At 43.7% G+C, this 16,728-nt stretch overlaps 1 protein-coding gene across 3 annotated transcripts in view; it reads left to right on the forward strand.

Moving 5' to 3' along the window:
- Positions 1-16,728, forward strand: part of GFI1 (growth factor independent 1 transcriptional repressor) — a 32,127-nt gene that overhangs the window by 2,123 nt on the left and 13,276 nt on the right. For 2 of the 3 annotated variants that reach the window (XM_033916636.1, XM_033916634.1), the window contains exons 2-5: positions 3,640-3,808; positions 4,014-4,196; positions 7,992-8,314; positions 9,074-9,211. In XM_033916636.1, coding sequence (XP_033772527.1) covers positions 3,694-3,808; positions 4,014-4,196; positions 7,992-8,314; positions 9,074-9,211 — 759 coding nt within the window. In that variant the 5' untranslated portion in view covers positions 3,640-3,693. Of the gene's footprint in view, positions 1-3,462; positions 3,809-4,013; positions 4,197-7,991; positions 8,315-9,073; positions 9,212-16,728 lie in introns of those variants that run through there. The other variant, XM_033916635.1, reaches the window with a different exon arrangement.

The following is a 16,728-nucleotide window of genomic DNA, read 5'->3' on the forward strand; positions in this document are numbered from 1 at the left end:
GCTCTCTCATGGAAACTTTGAATATATAGAAATGAAAGGGACAGATATTTTTGGCAAAAACACATGTTCTTATTGATTTCAGACCCTCGAGTTCAGATACAAACCGAACTCAGCCAGTGTTTCGGATTGCAGCTTTAATTAAAAGAAATTCCGCAAAATATAGTGTGAAATGTTGTTTTGGGGTTTTGTTGTTGTTTTTTTTGATAGGCCAAGTGAAGTAATGATGTTGTACAGTGTATGTGTGGAAGAGGGCCCTAATCTTCCACTGTTAGCTGTGTCTCTCCGATTTGTGATATGATGGGGGAAGGGGTAAAACGCGGACCTCACCGACTTGACGGACCTTGCGGATCTAAACCCGCACGTCCTTAAAAATCTGAGGTCCGTGCTGCTTGTAGTTAGTTTCTGGCTCTGACAGACCTCGGTGGCAATTTAGCGCTGACGGATCCGTCTCAGCATAGGGAGGGAAAAGTATTAGAATCCGTCAGCGCTACAATGTCATCGAGGTCAGTCAGAGCCAATTTACTGGGGTTGCAGGAAACCAGTTTAAAGGATTCGTTTTAGAGCCGCTCCAGCACTAGCACTAGTCTCTGGCTCCGACAGACCTCGGTGACATTTCAGAGCTGATGGATCCTAATACGTTTCCCTCCCTATGCTGAGACGGATCCGTCAGCACTAAATTGTCACCGAGGTCTGTCAGAGCCCTCAGATTTTTAAGGACATGCGGGTTTAGATCCGTGAAGTCCGTCAGGTCCGTGAGGTCCGCGTTTTACCCCTTCCCGTGTCTCTCCGATTTGTGATGTGATGTAGGTGAACTTGAGATTCTGGAAGCAGAGATGAAGAGCTTGACGGATCCTAATACTTTTCCCTCCCTATGCTGAGATGGATCCGTCAGAGCTAAAATCTCATAGAGGTCTGTCAGAGACTGAAACTACAAGTGGCACGGACACGGACCTCAGATTTTTAAGGCCGTGCGGGTTTAGATCCGCCAGGTCCGTCAAGTCGGTGAGGGCCGCGTTTTACCCCTTCCCCCTCAGGAAATGTTACAAGGTTTACGGGGGTGCCTCTTCCACCCCAAATCCTTTCACATTCAGCTCTGCACCAAAAAAGGACGATCCCTCTCCTATTCCCATGTGTTGGGAGCCTGTAAAGCAAGTGGTGATGATGAGTATATTAATAATAATAGCAAGAAATAATGCAGGGCTTGATCTGAGCAACAATCAGCGTTTTATACAAAGATTGCTAATTATCAGTTAAAACCAAACCAAAACACACCGCCATAGTTAGATTCCAGCTACTCACAGCTATCTTCTAATATTCAATTCAATAAAACCCAGAAATATTTTTACATATTACAACAACTTGTGCTGTCCAGCTGCAAACAATTACCATCTTTTATAGAAACATGATGGCAGATAAAGGCCAAATGGCCCAATCTAGTCTGCCCATCCGTAGCACAAAGCAAGATACAAAGGCACGACGCAAAAGAGAGTGGGGAGGGGACACAACACATCAGCCACAAGGACAATCAATTGATTAAAGGCATATAAATGGGTAAAACATATTTAAATAATAATAATAATAGTGCAAGCCTATCAGAGGGTCTTTTCTCCTACAATTAGTTGCCAAACAAGGGGGTGCTGAAAAGTTCTCTGCCCAACCAAGAAGAGAAAGGTGGATTTGGTTCAATGAGTGATCTGAAACAACGTCAAAACAACAAAGAATTGCAATTCTGAAAACTGGCCCAGAACAAAAATAAGATAACAGTGGCAAAATAACGCTCAGAATTTAGGAAGTTGGTTGGCTGGACAGAAAATATTTCTTCACCGAAAGGGTGGTTGACCGCTGGAATAATCTTCCACAACAGGTAATTGAGGCCAGCAGCGTGCCAGATTTTAAGAAAAGATGGGATTGGCATGTGGGATCTCTTCATGGAGGTAGTTAGGGGGTGGGCCATTAGTGTGGGCAGACTAGATGGGCTGTGGCCCTTTTCTGCCGTCATTTTCTATGTTTCTATGTATGTTTCTAAAACTTTTTTCCACAACGTATTTGGGGGATAACAGAATTACAAATCTCATATTTTTTGTTAATATTATTTCCAAATAAGCAGTAGTAAGCTATATAACAGAATCATAGGAGCCAACTTTTCCAAATGGTTGGGGGTACTAAACCCAATGGAAAAGTGTTTGTTCAATATTGGAGGTGCTCCTATGAACCCAGCAACTTCATACATATTAATCATTTACAGTATAAACAACTTATAGCGTGAATCCTCCGGGTATTATTTAACACAGCTTCTTGATCTGTTCCAGAGATATCCAGTGGCTGCGTTTTCTGCCAGGGTGAATGAGAAGAGAGTAGTCTTTAATGATCCCTCTCCATCAGCAGGTCTGATCCCTTTAGAGCAGTGGTCTCAAACTCAAACCCTTTGCAGGGCCACATTTAGAATTTGCAGGTACATGGAGGGCCGCAAAACAAATAGTTAATGTCTTTTTAAAGAAATAACAATTTTGCATGAGGTAAAACTCTTTATAGTTTAGAAATCTTTCCTTTTGGCTAAGTCTTAATAATAATATTGTCATTTATAGCTAAAGAGACATAGGATCAAGAAACTGTTTGAGACCACTGCTTTAGAACCTCAGATGCATTGTGGAGAGATGAACAGGTTGTTCTAGTTCTAAGTTGTTATATATTATGCTTTGTATCTTTTGTAACACAAAAGAAAATCCAACCAGGTCTGCAGTATATCAAGCAGCAAGCAAAAAACCAAAACAGAAACTGCAGACTGTGTACAAGATGCAGGCTAATGTTTATTACATCAAAAATGAATTGCAGTGATTATACAACCTTATTACCAACCTGCAATTCATTTTTGGTGTAATAAACATTAGCCTGCATCTTGTACACAGTCTGCAGTTTCTGTTTTGGGGGTTTGTATCTTTTGTAAAGCATCTGTTTTGATGATGTTAAAAATTCAATAAAACTTTTTAACTGAAAAAAAAAAAAAGAAACTTTCTCCATCCACACCTATGGCTCGAAAATTCTTGACTCAATAATAGTTGAGGGTGGGGGTGGGTGGGGGGGAGAATTTGCTTTGTTCCCCCCCCCCCCTCAGTAGTCCCAGAAATGTGAGATTTCTCCTCCCCCACAGGCCGATCATTCAGCAGATTTGGGGTTTCATTCTTTCCCTTCATCAAATATTGATCTCCAGTGACTGGAACAGTAGAGGACGTATCCCTCCCCAAGCCGGAGCCACTACGAGCAGCATCTTTTCCCCAATGTGAATGAAATGAGGGTGGGGGGGCTGCTACTTTAAAAAAAGTCAGTTGCCTGTTCCTAGCAGTGAGCAAGAAGGGCCTATTTCCACAGGGTGCCCAGGATGTCTGTTATCGGGCTTCTGATGAAAGACAGCGTTGAGTATTGAGTAACTGGGCTTTGAGTAAGAGAGGTTGCAAGAGAAGCATCGGTTATTCTGAGCCTCGAGGGACCGAGCCACCAGCAGAGAGAGAGATGGATCCCGGCGCCACCTGTCCGCGTGCCACCTGCTGAACGGAGCAGAGGCGACGCGCATGCGCGTCCCTGGCTCGTCCTCCCCGCCAGGTCCCGCATTCCTAACCGAGGCTTTCTCCAATCTCTCCCTAGATCGCCACTGAGTCCCGGAGCGTTGGCCGCCTTGACTTGTGGCGCGGCCGCATCATGCCCAGATCTTTCCTGGTGAAGAGCAAGAAAGCTCACAGCTACCACCAGCCCCGCTCTCCGGAGGATGGCTACAACCTGCGGCTGGAGAACACGTTAGCTCACATCTGTGCAGGTAGGGAAGCGGCAACCTGTAGCCAAGGGCTTCCTTCCCTAGTGGTGCGCTTTCATGTATCTGTGGGAGAGTGAAATATAGGCTTCCTTTGGTGCATGCTTTGAGAGGATGGGTAGCAGTAGCTGGCAAGGCAGAACGAATTTCGTTTATTTCGTTTGCCGGATCTGACTTTGTGCTCCCTTTTTCGTTTCTTGCTCCATTCCAGACCCAAAGCTTGAGGACGAGGCAGAGCCCGAATGCCAAGGTGGCTTTAGTCCCGACTCCCACGTGGGGGAAGTGGCCAACGGGTCCCCCGAGTCTCCCCCAGGCTGCGAGGGCAGCGGCTGTGACAGCACCGCAGCCGACTATGAGGATTACTGGAGACCTCCTTCTCCTTCCGTCTCACCAGGTACCCCGGGCACACTCTGCAGTTAGAAAAGATATAATATACCTAAGAAATACATCAAACCTGAGCTTTAGAAACACCTAAAATCTATACAAAAGAGTTGTCTCTTTTTTAGCACCAAACATAAGGGTTTTCTGGATGTTTCACAAGTCATGATATTTATTCCGTGGCTCAACATAAAATAATGATATGATTTTGCAGGGCCTTTGGTCAAATCGTTAGATTATTCAGCTGAGCCAACAAACGATCTCACCCCCTAAAAAAAAAAAATCATATTTTTCCCAGGACCAGTGCAATTCACAGACTGCAATTTGTTTTGGTTTTTTTAAAATTTCGTTTTAAATGTATTTTGGGAAATTTTTAAAAATCGTATTTTTGTATTTGCAGAATTTTATTGTGTTAAAATTATTGATATATTAGAAACTCAAACTTGTTTTTGATTGAATTATTGATATATGACACTCAATTTTTCTGTATGTATACAAGTAAATTAATAGCAAGAAAAAACTCGGAATTGTGAAACTCAATAATATTACAAAAAACACACTTTCACTGGAATGAAAAAATGTCATGAAAAAGAAGAGGAACGCAGCACTGCTATCGCTCTAAAGGGGAGGTACAGCTAACTGGAGGAAAAAGCCTCAGATAGGAGCCCTTCCACCACCACAATGGTGGTCCAAGGTGGTTGGACGTAACACCTCACTGGCAAAAAACCTCCAGACCGACCCCCCGTAGTAAAGAACTTAAAGCAGGGCGGCGGTGCAAACGATAGAGGATAACAATCCACTTATCATAAGTGGATTGTTATCCTCTATCGTTTGCACCGCCGCCCTGCTTTAAGTTCTTTACTACGGGGGGTCGGTCTGGAGGTTTTTTGCCAGTGAGGTGTTACGTCCAACCACCTTGGACCACCATTGTGGTGGTGGAAGGGCTCCTATCTGAGGCTTTTTCCTCCAGTTAGCTGTACCTCCCCTTTAGAGCGATAGCAGTGCTGCGTTCCTCTTCTTTTTCATGACATTTTTTCATTCCAGTGAAAGTGTACAAGTAAATTAATGACACAATTTATAAAATGATATCACGAAAATTCTGACTTCTTTAAATCATGAAACTAATTAAATTTTATTAATTTTTATTGTTTTATTAAATCATGAAACTAATTTAATTTTATTAATTGTGCGACATCCTTAACCTTGAGTATTATCGCACATTTCACGTAAGTAAGAAATAAAGAAATCCTACACATCTGAAAAATCACAATGAGAAAAGTTTTGCTGTCCCGGGATTTAAGCCCTTTTCCACTAGTTAAACATATGCACTGCTGCCGGTAAGAACCTTTTCTCCCTTCGTGTTGCAGCTGTTGCCCCTGGAAATGAGCATGGCTGTTTGCTTCTAAAATGTGCTTTCTACTCATTGTTATAATGAGCTGATTGTTTTTAAATTTGACGGCTCGATCTCCGATATTAAGGTTTGGTGCTTCTCAATATCTCAGGTGTAACTAATGCACTTATAACCCCGGAAGTCCAGTCTTGATAGTAAACCTAGGGGGTCTTTTACTAAGGCACTCTAGCTGATTTAGTGTGCGCTAAATCGGCTCGCACGCCTTAGTAAAAGACCCCCCCTAGTGATATATGACGTCAGATCTGATTACTCCCCTCCTCCTCAAAGAGCTCAAGACGGGTTACAGTTTAATAACATAATATACAGTTAACAGGTTAGAATATGCCATAGTTAAACTACAAGATTATTTTTTTCTGGTACAGGTTTTTATCCTAACTGGACACACACTAGGGATCTAATACCAATATCAGTAATATATATTTTCATCGGGGAAGGGGTAAAACGCGGACCTGATGGACCTCGCGGATCTAAAACCGCATGTCCTTAAAAATCTGAGGCTCCCTCCAATTATTCCGCAAACAACTGAAAACTTGGCTTTTCACCAAATTGTAATTCTATCCTTCCCTCTTTTTCCTCCCTTCTACATATAAGTTCATGTAAACCTTCTCCTTCTCTACCTTTTATTTAAGTTCTTGTAAACCGTGTCGAGCTTCATATTCGTGGAGATGATGCGGTATATAAACTTAAGATTTAGATTAGATTAGATTAGATTATAGATAGTTTCTGGCTCTGACAGACCTCGATGGCAATTTAGGGCTGACGGATCCGTCTCAGCATAGGGAGGGAAAAGAATTAGGATCCGTCAGCGCTAAAATGTCATCGAGATCTGCCAGAGCCGCGGACCTCAGATTTTTTAATTTACTGGGGCTGCAGGAAACCGATTTAAAGGATTCGTTTTAGAGCCGCTCCAGCATTAGTCTCTGGCTCTGACAGACCTCGGTGACATTTTAACGCTGATGGATCCTCATAATTTTCCCTCCCTATGCTGAGACGGATCCGTCAGCGCTAAATTGTCATCGAGGTCTGTCAGAGCCAGAAACTAACTACAAGTGGCACGGACGGTTTTAGATCCTCGAGGTCCGTCAGGTCTGCGTTTTACCCCTTCCCTTTTCATCATGACTTTCCAACAGAATCTGATCTCAGCATAACTAAAGCCTGAAAAGTATTTTTTTTCAAAGGATGGTCCATTGTAAAGTGCTTAGGTTATCTCTCTGCTTTATTTATTTAAAACATTTATATTCTGCATTTCCTGCGCTTTTATGCAGATAACAATAAAACATCCAAAATAACTGAAAATATACAGATAACAAGTTACAACCTTACAATTGCCAAAGACACTTTAAAATAAATAAAAATTAAAGCCCAAATAAAACTAACGGCCTCTTTTACAAAGCCGCACAGCAACAGCCCCGAAGCCCTTTAAATCTCTATGGGCTTCGGGGCCGTCAGCGCAACCACTAGCGTGGCATGTAAAAGAGGCTGTAACTTGTTTTTTTCCCCCCTCCTGCTCCTACTCTACTGAGAAAAGACTACTGGCATATAACTCACTGCTTCAGTTCATAAAAATGCTTGTTGAAACTTTCGGATCCCTGCTCTTTTCTTTAAAAATGAATTTCTTGACTGACTTTGATATTATTTGCTCAGCAATAATAATGCACCACTTCCAAATCTATGAGGAGGGATCTACCAGGTCTTTCTTGGCATAGTGGTTAGAGCAACAGCCCCAGCCTTCTTGTGACCTTGGGCAAGTCACTTAATCCTCCACTGCCCACCAGGACCGACAGGGAAAATGCTTGGATTGCCTGTATGTAAACAGCTTTGAATGAGATTGTAAAACTATCAAAAGTGGTATACAAGTCCCAATCCCTTACTCATCAGAACTTTTCAGAGAATCATAGAGGTACCAAGGTAGTATTTATTTATTCAATTTTCTATACTGTTCTCCCAGGAGAGCTCAGAACGGTTTACATGGGTTTATTCAGGTACTCAAGCATTTTTCCCTGTCTGTTCCGACAGGCTCACAATCTACCTAATGTACCTGGGGCAGTGGGGGGATTAAGTGACTTGCCCAGGGTCACAAGGAGCAGTGTGAGTTTGAACCCACAAACCCAGGTTGCTGAGGCTGTAGTTTTAACCACTGCACCACACTCAGATTAGGAAGTCCCAGAATCATGGAACTTATAGTAAAAAAAAAAAATAAAATTATATACAGTAGAAGTTTTGCAGAGGGAGGCTCCTTTTCATAGCGAAGCCTGGATCAAATATCTGTGCTACCCCCTCCCCCCCCCCCACACACATATAGATCCTGCTATCTGTTTCAGCTTAGTTAGTGGCTGGTTTTGGAAGGACACTGGTTTGGAGAATGGAGGCCTAAAACCTTCTTCTGGCTCTTGATTTCAGGCTCTGAAAAGTCACCGTGCCCGTCCCCAGAGCAGAGCCCTCAGTTCTCACTGCCCTACACATGGAGGCCAGATTTGTGTACGCTGGTGCCGAGTTACGGCCACACAGCCCCACTTGGCCTCTACGGCTCTGAGCGCAGCTCCACCCTTGAACTCTATGCTGACTTCAGCCCAGGTGGCCGCTTTTATGGCAGGCCAGGCCTTTATCCTGAGCGCGGAAACCAGCAGCAGGACAAGGGTCCCGGCATCAAGATGGAGGCAGATGTGCTCTGCACCCGGCTGCTTCTCACCAGTGGCAACTACAAGTGCATCAAATGCAGCAAGGTAGGTGAGAGGAACTAAGGGAGGAGGGAGAGAAGTGTTCAGGCAGCGGGTAAACGAGGAAGAGAGGTGTGAAGGTGTTGGATGAATGAGAAGGAAGGTGTGCAGGTGTTGGGTAAGGTGGAAGAATGAAAAAAGGAGGTGTGCTGGTGGTGAGTGCGAGGATGTTTACTGGTACTTAACATACCACCCTTATAAGCAAAAACTCAGAAAAGGAAAGGAACTGCAGTACTCAAATAGGAAAAGTAAAACCAAGAGGAGGAGAGGGGGAGGGAAGGAAAGGCTTAGGAAAGGATAGTAGGAGAAGGAAATGTGCAGATGGTGGGTGAGGATGTCAAAGACTGAGGGAGAGAGTTGTCTTGACATTGGGTGAAAGAAAGGAAAAGATGCAGATGTAGGGTGAGGAAGTAGGAATGTGAGAGAAGGAAAGTGGGCGAGAGATGTCCAGGTGTTGGGCGAATGGAGGAGGGGGGAGTGTCTAGGCATTGGGCGGATGAGGAGGGAGGGAGGGCTCCAGGTAGATGAATGAGGGAAGGAGGTGTGCAGGTGTTGGGTTCAGGGGTAAGGATGTGAGGGAAGGAAAGTGGGCAAGAGATGTCCTGGCATTGGGTGGATGAGGAGGGAGGTGTCCAAGTGGAGGAGGAGAGAGGGGTGCTGGGGCTGAGTGAGAGCAGGCAGTGTGCAGGTGCTGGGCGAGGAAGGGAAGCCTGCATCCCTATTTGGTTATTGCTCACCGGTTGACTTGATGCTTTATTGGTGCAGGTTTTCTCCACACCGCATGGGCTTGAGGTTCATGTGCGCAGGTCCCACAGTGGCACCCGACCCTTTGCCTGTGAAATATGTGGCAAAACCTTTGGCCATGCAGTGAGCCTGGAGCAGCATAAAGCCGTGCACTCGCAGGTAATTCACACTATAACCATGTAGAAAAGTATTCACTCTTGTATCTCATTTTATGCCAAGAACGCCCCACTGCTCGTCTACTGCAGTAGATAAAGTGCACTTAAAATAAATCCAACAAAGGGGGTGGAACCTAATAAAACTAAGGGCCCTTTCTCGGGCAAATACATTTTGGGTAGTGATGGGGTGATCCAGGGCTGACTCTGCCACTTGTTGGACTGGGCATCCACCTGGAGGGGAGGGCACCATTTGTGGAGTGGCAGGTGAACATCCTCATTCCCCTCTTTTCCTGGCCCCCATTGCCACTGCTGCCCTACCTCTTCCGGGATGCAGGCCAAACTTGAAAGCCGACTTGAAGCCACTGTGCAGCCTTCAGACACAGGCACACTCTCAAGCACAGCCACCTCCCAACCTCTTCCTGACAGGAACTCCTGCCGCAGAGATGGGGAATGAAGACGCAGCAGCGCTCGAGTGTGGACTGTCCTTAAAGTCCATGCACCAGCTCAGAGTCTGCTTTCAACTTTGAACTGGGTCCAGGAAAATAGGACAGCTGCAGCAGCAGTGGGGGCAGGGTAGGGGGGGTGGGGTGATGCGGATGGGGAGTAGACAAAGGGAAAGAATATGCTAAATAGGGGTAGGGAGAGAAAAGGCCATCTGGGAGTGGTGAAGAAAGATGTTGGGGAGGGAGGGTGGAGAGGGGATGTAGGATACTGGTCATCTGGGTGGAGGGAAAAGGAAATGTTGCCCACCCAAGGGGAAGGAGAAGAGAAATGCTGGACTATGAGGGGATTAGGGAAAGAAGGAGAGATGTTGGACTACAGAGAGATTGAACCTTGAGCCACTCTGGGGAAGGGAGATGCATGGCTGAAGATATGTCTAGGGCTCAGGTCCCTTGGGGTGAATTTGATTGATGGGGGGGGGGGGGGTTGGTCATAGGACATAAATGTTCATTGGGATGGGGGAGGGGGGACCTAAGGATGAAGGACTGCCTAGAGCTTCTGAAACTCTTGCACCATCCAGACCAAAGGCACCTGAAATAATCCCAGTTCCTCTGAAATGGTGTCAAAGTGGCACCATTAGGTTCAGTGCTGTTCCAAACTGATAGAATACCTGTATACAAGGTTGCATAACATATTTATTAAGGTACTTATATACCGCTCTTTACAAGACCATCAAGGCATGTTTTTCATTCATGTACTCTTAAGTATTTTTCTCACAATCTACCTATGGTATCTGGAACAATGGAGAATTAAGTGACTTGCCCAGGGTCACAAGGGGTGCCATGGAGATTGACCCTGTAACCTCAGGGTGCTTTAATCCATGGCTGTTTAGAAAAGATTACAAGCAACACCATTTTGAAGAGCTCTTATTTCTCTAGATGCCAAAATAACATAGGGAAATCATCTTAAGAAAAGTTGGGTTTGTTTGGTTTTTTTTTATTTGGCCTAATAGTTTCTTCCCATTTCTTTGAGCTTTAGACTCAATGAGAACATAGAAACATAGAAAATGATGGCAGAAAAGGGCCACGGCCCATCTAGTCTGCCCACACCAATGACCCACCCCCTAACTTCCTCCATGAAGAGATCCCACATGCCAATCCATAGAAACATAGAAACATAGAAGATGACGGCAGAAAAGGGCTACAGCCCATCAAGTCTGCCCACTCTGCTTACCCACCCCCTGTCTATGCCCTAATGACCCAATTTCCTTATCTTGACCCTCGTAGGGATCCCACATGGGTATCCCATTTATTCTTAAAGTCTGGCACGCTGTCTGCCTCGATCACCTGCACTGGAAGCTTGTTCCAATGATCAACCACTCTCTCTGTGAAGAAATACTTTCTGGTGTCGCCATGAAATTTTCCGCCCCTGAGTTTGAGCGGGTGCCCTCTTGTGGCCGAGGGTCCCTTGAGAAAGAAAATATCATCTTCCACTTCGACACGTCCCATGAGGTACTTAAATATTTCGATCATGTCTCCCCTCTTCCTACGTTCCTCAAGAGTGTAGAGCTGCAATTTGTTCAGTCTCTCTTCGTACGAGAGACCCTTGAGCCCCGAGATCATCCTGGTGGCCGTCCGTTGAACCGATTCAATTCTGCGCACATCTTTACTGTAATGTGGCCTCCAGAATTGCACACAGTACTCCAGATGAGGTCTCACCATGGCCCTGTACAACGGCATTATGACTTCAGGCTTTCGGCTGACGAAACTTCTATTGATACAACCCAATATCTGCCTTGCCTTAGATGAAGCCTTCTCCACTTGATTGGCAGTTTTTATGTCTGCACTGATGATTACTCCTAAATCTCGTTCTGCTGAAGTCCTAGTTAAAGTTTCTCCGTTCAAGAAGTACGTCCTGCATGGATTTCCGCTTCCGAGGTGCATGACCTTACATTTCTTAGCATTGAAGCCTAGCTGCCAGGTTGAGGACCAACTTTCCAATGTAAGCAGGTCCTGCGCCATATAATTCTGTAAACTGCATTCACTTACTATATTACATAGTTTGGCGTCATCGGCGAATAGTGTTATTTTACCTTGAAGCATCTTTTCTTAAAATCTGGCACGCTGCTGGCCTCAATTACCTGTAGTGGAAGATTATTCCAGCGATCAACCACCCTTTCGGTGAAGAAATATTTTCTGGTGTCGCCATGAAATTTCCCACCCCTGACTTTCAACGGATGCCCTCTTGTTGTCGTGGGTCCTTTAAGAAAAAGATCTTCTTCCACCTCGATACGGCCCGTGACATATTTGAACGTCTCGATCATGTCTCCCCTCTCTCTGTGTTCCTCGAGTGAGTATAGCTGCAACTTACCCAGCCGTTCCTCATACGGGAGATCCTTGAGTCCTGAGACCATCCTGGTAGCCATTCGCTGAACCGATTCAACTCTCAGCACATCTTTTTGATAATGTGGCCTCCAGAATTGTACACAGTATTCCAGATGGGGTCTCACCATGGATCTGTACAACGGCATTATGACCTCGGGCTTATGGCTGACAAAACTTCTTTGGATACAACCCATGATTTGTCTAGCCCTGGATGAAGCTTTCTCCACTTGATTGGCAGTCTTCATGTCTTCGCTAATGATCACTCCCAAGTCACGTTCTGCTACAGTCTTTGCTAGGATCTCACCATTTAGGGTGTAAGTCCTGCATGGATTTTTGCCGCCAAGGTGCATGACCTTGCATTTTATGGCATTGAAACCTAGTTGCCAAGTCTTTCTTGTTACCCAGTCAAAGAAGCTGATCAGATTTGATTGGCAGGACCTTCCCTTTGTAAAACCATGTTGATGGGGATCTCGGAGATTCTCCTCGTCCAGGATCGTATCTAATTGGTGTTTGATTAGTGTTTCCATAACTTTACTCACTATCGATGTGAGATTCACTGGTCTATAGTTCGCAGCCTCTGTCCTGCATCCCTTTTTGTGGAGTGGAATGACGTTAGCCGTTTTCCAGTCCAACGGGACTCTTCCTGTACTTAGGGAAAGATTGAAGAGCGCAGATAACGGTTCTTCCAGGATGTCACTCAACTCCCTGAGCACCCTGGGGTGTAGTTTGTGTGGTCCCATAGCTTTGTTCACCTTGAGTCTTGATAGCTCATAGTAAACACTGCTGGGCGTAAACTCGAAATTTCGAAACGGGTCTTCCGAGCTTTCCCTTGTCTGTAGCTGAGGGCCGGATCCCGGTGCCTCGCAAGTGAAGACTGAGCAGAAGTATTCATTTAGAAGTTTGGCTTTATCGGAGTCCGACTCTACATAGTTCCCGTCGGGTTGACTAAGGCGTACTATCCCATCTGTGTTTCTTTTTCTGTCACTAATATACCTGAAGAAGGATTTATCGCCCTTCTTGATGTTCTTCGGAGTTTGGCCTCTTTGACTGCTGTTTTGACTGCTTTTGACTTGGCCAAATAGTCTTCCTTAGATTCTTGCTTCCCTGATTGTTTGTAGAAGATGAATGCTCTTTTCTTCTTTTTTATGATCTCCGCAGAGAACCACTGTGGTTTATTGTTTCTTCGCCGTTTACTTACTGATTTTATGTAGCGGTTGGTTGCTTCGTGTATGGTTGATTTCAGAGTTGACCACCTTACCTCTACATTATCTGTTTCGGGCCCAGCCCAGTCTCTGTTGGGCTAAACATTCATTCACAGCTTCCCATGTTGTACCCCTATCCATCATCTAGCTCAGCTGTCACAGACCATGGTCCAGTGGAATTCCATCCTTTATTGGGCCCTAGGCAAACAAATATCTTTGGGCCCCCATCGTTATATAAAAATACTTTAAAAGGGGCCCAGCGTGGTTCTGACAGTAGAGTGAGGAAGCAGCAAGTAGGAAGCCCTGCTCATGAACTCCTCCAGCCAGCCGCAGGGCCAAGCATAGAGGGTGAGGAGACAAGATAGACTTCTGCAGTCTGTGGTGACTTTCTCCTCTTCCCTCCCCACTCCAATATTTTTCCTGTCTGTAGTTGACTTACCAGAACAAAGTACAGCCTTGGGAACCATGAGATTAGCACATTTAAGAGGTCTCCTCTTAAACATTTGGGCCCTAGGCATGAGTTTTTGCCTTAATCCTGCCTTGACTATGGCTCTCTAGAATCTGATATATGCACATCTTGAGTTTGGCCATTAGATGGCATTATTGTATAATGGCTGGAACTTTTCCCTCTGCCTAAAGGACCATGAAAAACCTTTTTTTAAATTCAGCACCATTCATATTTTTGAAGTTGTTTGGAATTTCAAAAATATGAATGGTGCTGAATTAAAAAAAAAAGTTAACCACACACACACACTCATACATACACGTGGTAAACCAAAGGCAGCCAAAATATTTGTTGTCAATATATTTATTCTTACAAACAACAGAAGAGACAGTCCCTGCTCAAAAGAGCTTACAATCTAGTCAAGACAGACAAACTGGACAAGAAGGTGCATCTATACACAGTGCTCAGGTGGGGGAATTACAGAGGGAAGGATAATACAGATATTGGTGCTTAGAGGGTTGGAGTTTAGAATTGAAAGCATCTTAAACTGTCATATGTAGGTCCTGGCTAAATATCAGCTGAAGTCTGCACATGCCAAATTTTATTTATTTATTTATTTATTTATTCAATTTTCTATACTGTTCTTCCAGGAGAGCTCAGAATGGTTTACATAAATTTATTCAAGTACTCAAGCATTTTTCCCTGTCTGTCCTGGTGGGCTCACAATCTATCTAATGTACCTGGGGCAATGGGGAGATTAAGTTACTTGCCCAGAGTAGAGAATGACACGGTGACAAAATTCATCACCGTTCCTGTCCCCGCGGATAACCGTGGGAAATAATCCCATGTCATTTTCTAGAGTCTATTTCAACCTCGGTCCTTCTACACCAGCATTCTTCAAAGCAAAGCTTGCGGGTCAGTGGTTGTGGCCATTCATACTCTGATTCTTCCCTCTCTCCTTAAAGAATGACATGAAGATGGTTTCCCGCGGTTATCCGCGGGGACGGGAACGGTGATGAATTTTGTCACCGTGTCATTCTCTAGCCCAGAGTCACAAGGAGCAGCGTGGGTTTGAACCTACAACCTCAGGGTGCTGAGGCTATAGCTTTAGCCCTGGATCATCAATGCTGGTGGCCAAACATGGTCCAGCATTGAATATGTGGGGCTAATTCTGCTCACGATAGTCAGTATTTAAAAAAAAAAAATATCACTGACCATCATGGGCCTTTTATGTTTTGTTTGAATTTACAAGATCTTGTACATGCAGGTTGGGTAGAGGAGTGGGAAAGAATTTACTGGGGACAGGTGGTGATGGGGACCAGATTATGTACAGCTCTAGTGCCTGCAGCCTTGCTTTCTCATTTCTGGGGTGTACTTAAATAAATAAATTTTAAACAAGAAGTTTTTATTGAAGAATAAAGAGCACAGTGTTTAGCAAATAATTTTTTTTCATTATAAAACAAATCAAAGTTATTTCAAGACAGAAAAATGGCTAAAAAAATATATAGACTACAAATTAGAGAGATAAATTTCTTAGTAATCTGTGACACTAATTGCTATATATTCTTGTAATCACAGCTATAGTCCAATTAGAAATTTTTCTTTTTCTTTTATAATTAAACAAAATATATTTTTATAAATTATTTGTGAAGTGCTCAGACCAAGAAACCCATATAATAGTGATGTCACTACAATGAGGTTTTCGAGGGGACCATCATCGCCTTCACAAGTCCCCAGCCCTCCCTATATCTTAAGGCCTGTGTAAAGCCTATCTGGTGAGTGCATCCAACTTATGGTGCTGATCTATTTTGGGGAGCAATTAACGATGTTGCCTCTCATTGGTGACTTATTGAAATAACAGTGAAAAATGAAAATAAAAATAAAATGCTTAAATAAAATACTAATCGTTTTTTCTTATCTGATTAAATTCCCGTCCCTCCGACCCGGATTTCGTCTCTTCGTCAGGGAGGGACACTAAGAAAAAATCAAACAAACAGTGTATGTCAACTCAACTTTACATATTAAATAATAATAGCTTTACAATCTAAATCTAGATCTAAACACTATTAAAGCATTATTAAAAACATAAAGAACCCTTTATTCAAGTTCTTATAAACTTTTTAAGTTCAAATATTACCTAGTGGAGGCTCTGAGCACTTCACAAATAATTTATAAAAATATATTTTGTTTAATTATAAAAGAAAAAGAAAAATTTCTAATTGGACTATAGCTGTGATTACAAGAATATATAAAAAAATATATAGCACATAAAACTTAAGTTTTTTTTCTTTGCATTTTTATTCATTTTTTAAATATTTTTTTTAAGAAAAGAGAACATAAGAACATAAGTAATGCCTCTGCTGGGTCAGACCTAAGGTCCATCGTGCCCAGCAGTCCGCTCACGCGGCGGCCCAACAGGTCCAGGACCTGTGCTGTAATCCTCTATCTATACCCCTCTATCCCCTTTTCCAACAGGAAATTGTCCAATCCTTTCTTGAACCCCAGTACCGTACTCTGCCCTATTAGAACACTAAAAAGAAAAAAGAGGAGGGGAATGGAAGAGGGAACACAAGAAACTGACAATAATTTATAACTAAAAGAAGAGCAGTGATGTCTCATTCAGCCACTTAGCTCAAATTTTCTGCTAGCCTGCTAGAGTTTTATGCCTAATTGGAAGTAAGATTTTAAATTTTATAAGTATAATTTAGTCCTAATTTCCATTGTAGAAATGTAGAAGTACCTGTGACCTTCCATGTCGATGACAAAGTGAGTTTAGCAGCATATAGCAGATGACAAACCAAATAAGCCTGTGTTTGCAAAGACCAGTTGGGTGTGTGCAGTTAAAGAAGGGGGAGGAGATGGGATTGTAGCATCAGGTAACCTATGAGTGTGGTCCTGGCAGTCACACCTTAATCCAAAGCCACCCAGTCCAGCAGTAAAGAGCTAGGGAGGGTGTGCTGAGAAAAGGTGTGAGGAGAGGGGAGCTCCACAGAAGGGCTCAGGGAAGCTTTGGTGGTGACTAAGGAAATAGGTTAATTTGCTGTTCTCT

This window comes from Geotrypetes seraphini, chromosome 12, assembly GCF_902459505.1.
Source record: "Geotrypetes seraphini chromosome 12, aGeoSer1.1, whole genome shotgun sequence".
Classification (NCBI taxonomy): Eukaryota; Metazoa; Chordata; class Amphibia; order Gymnophiona; family Dermophiidae; genus Geotrypetes; species Geotrypetes seraphini.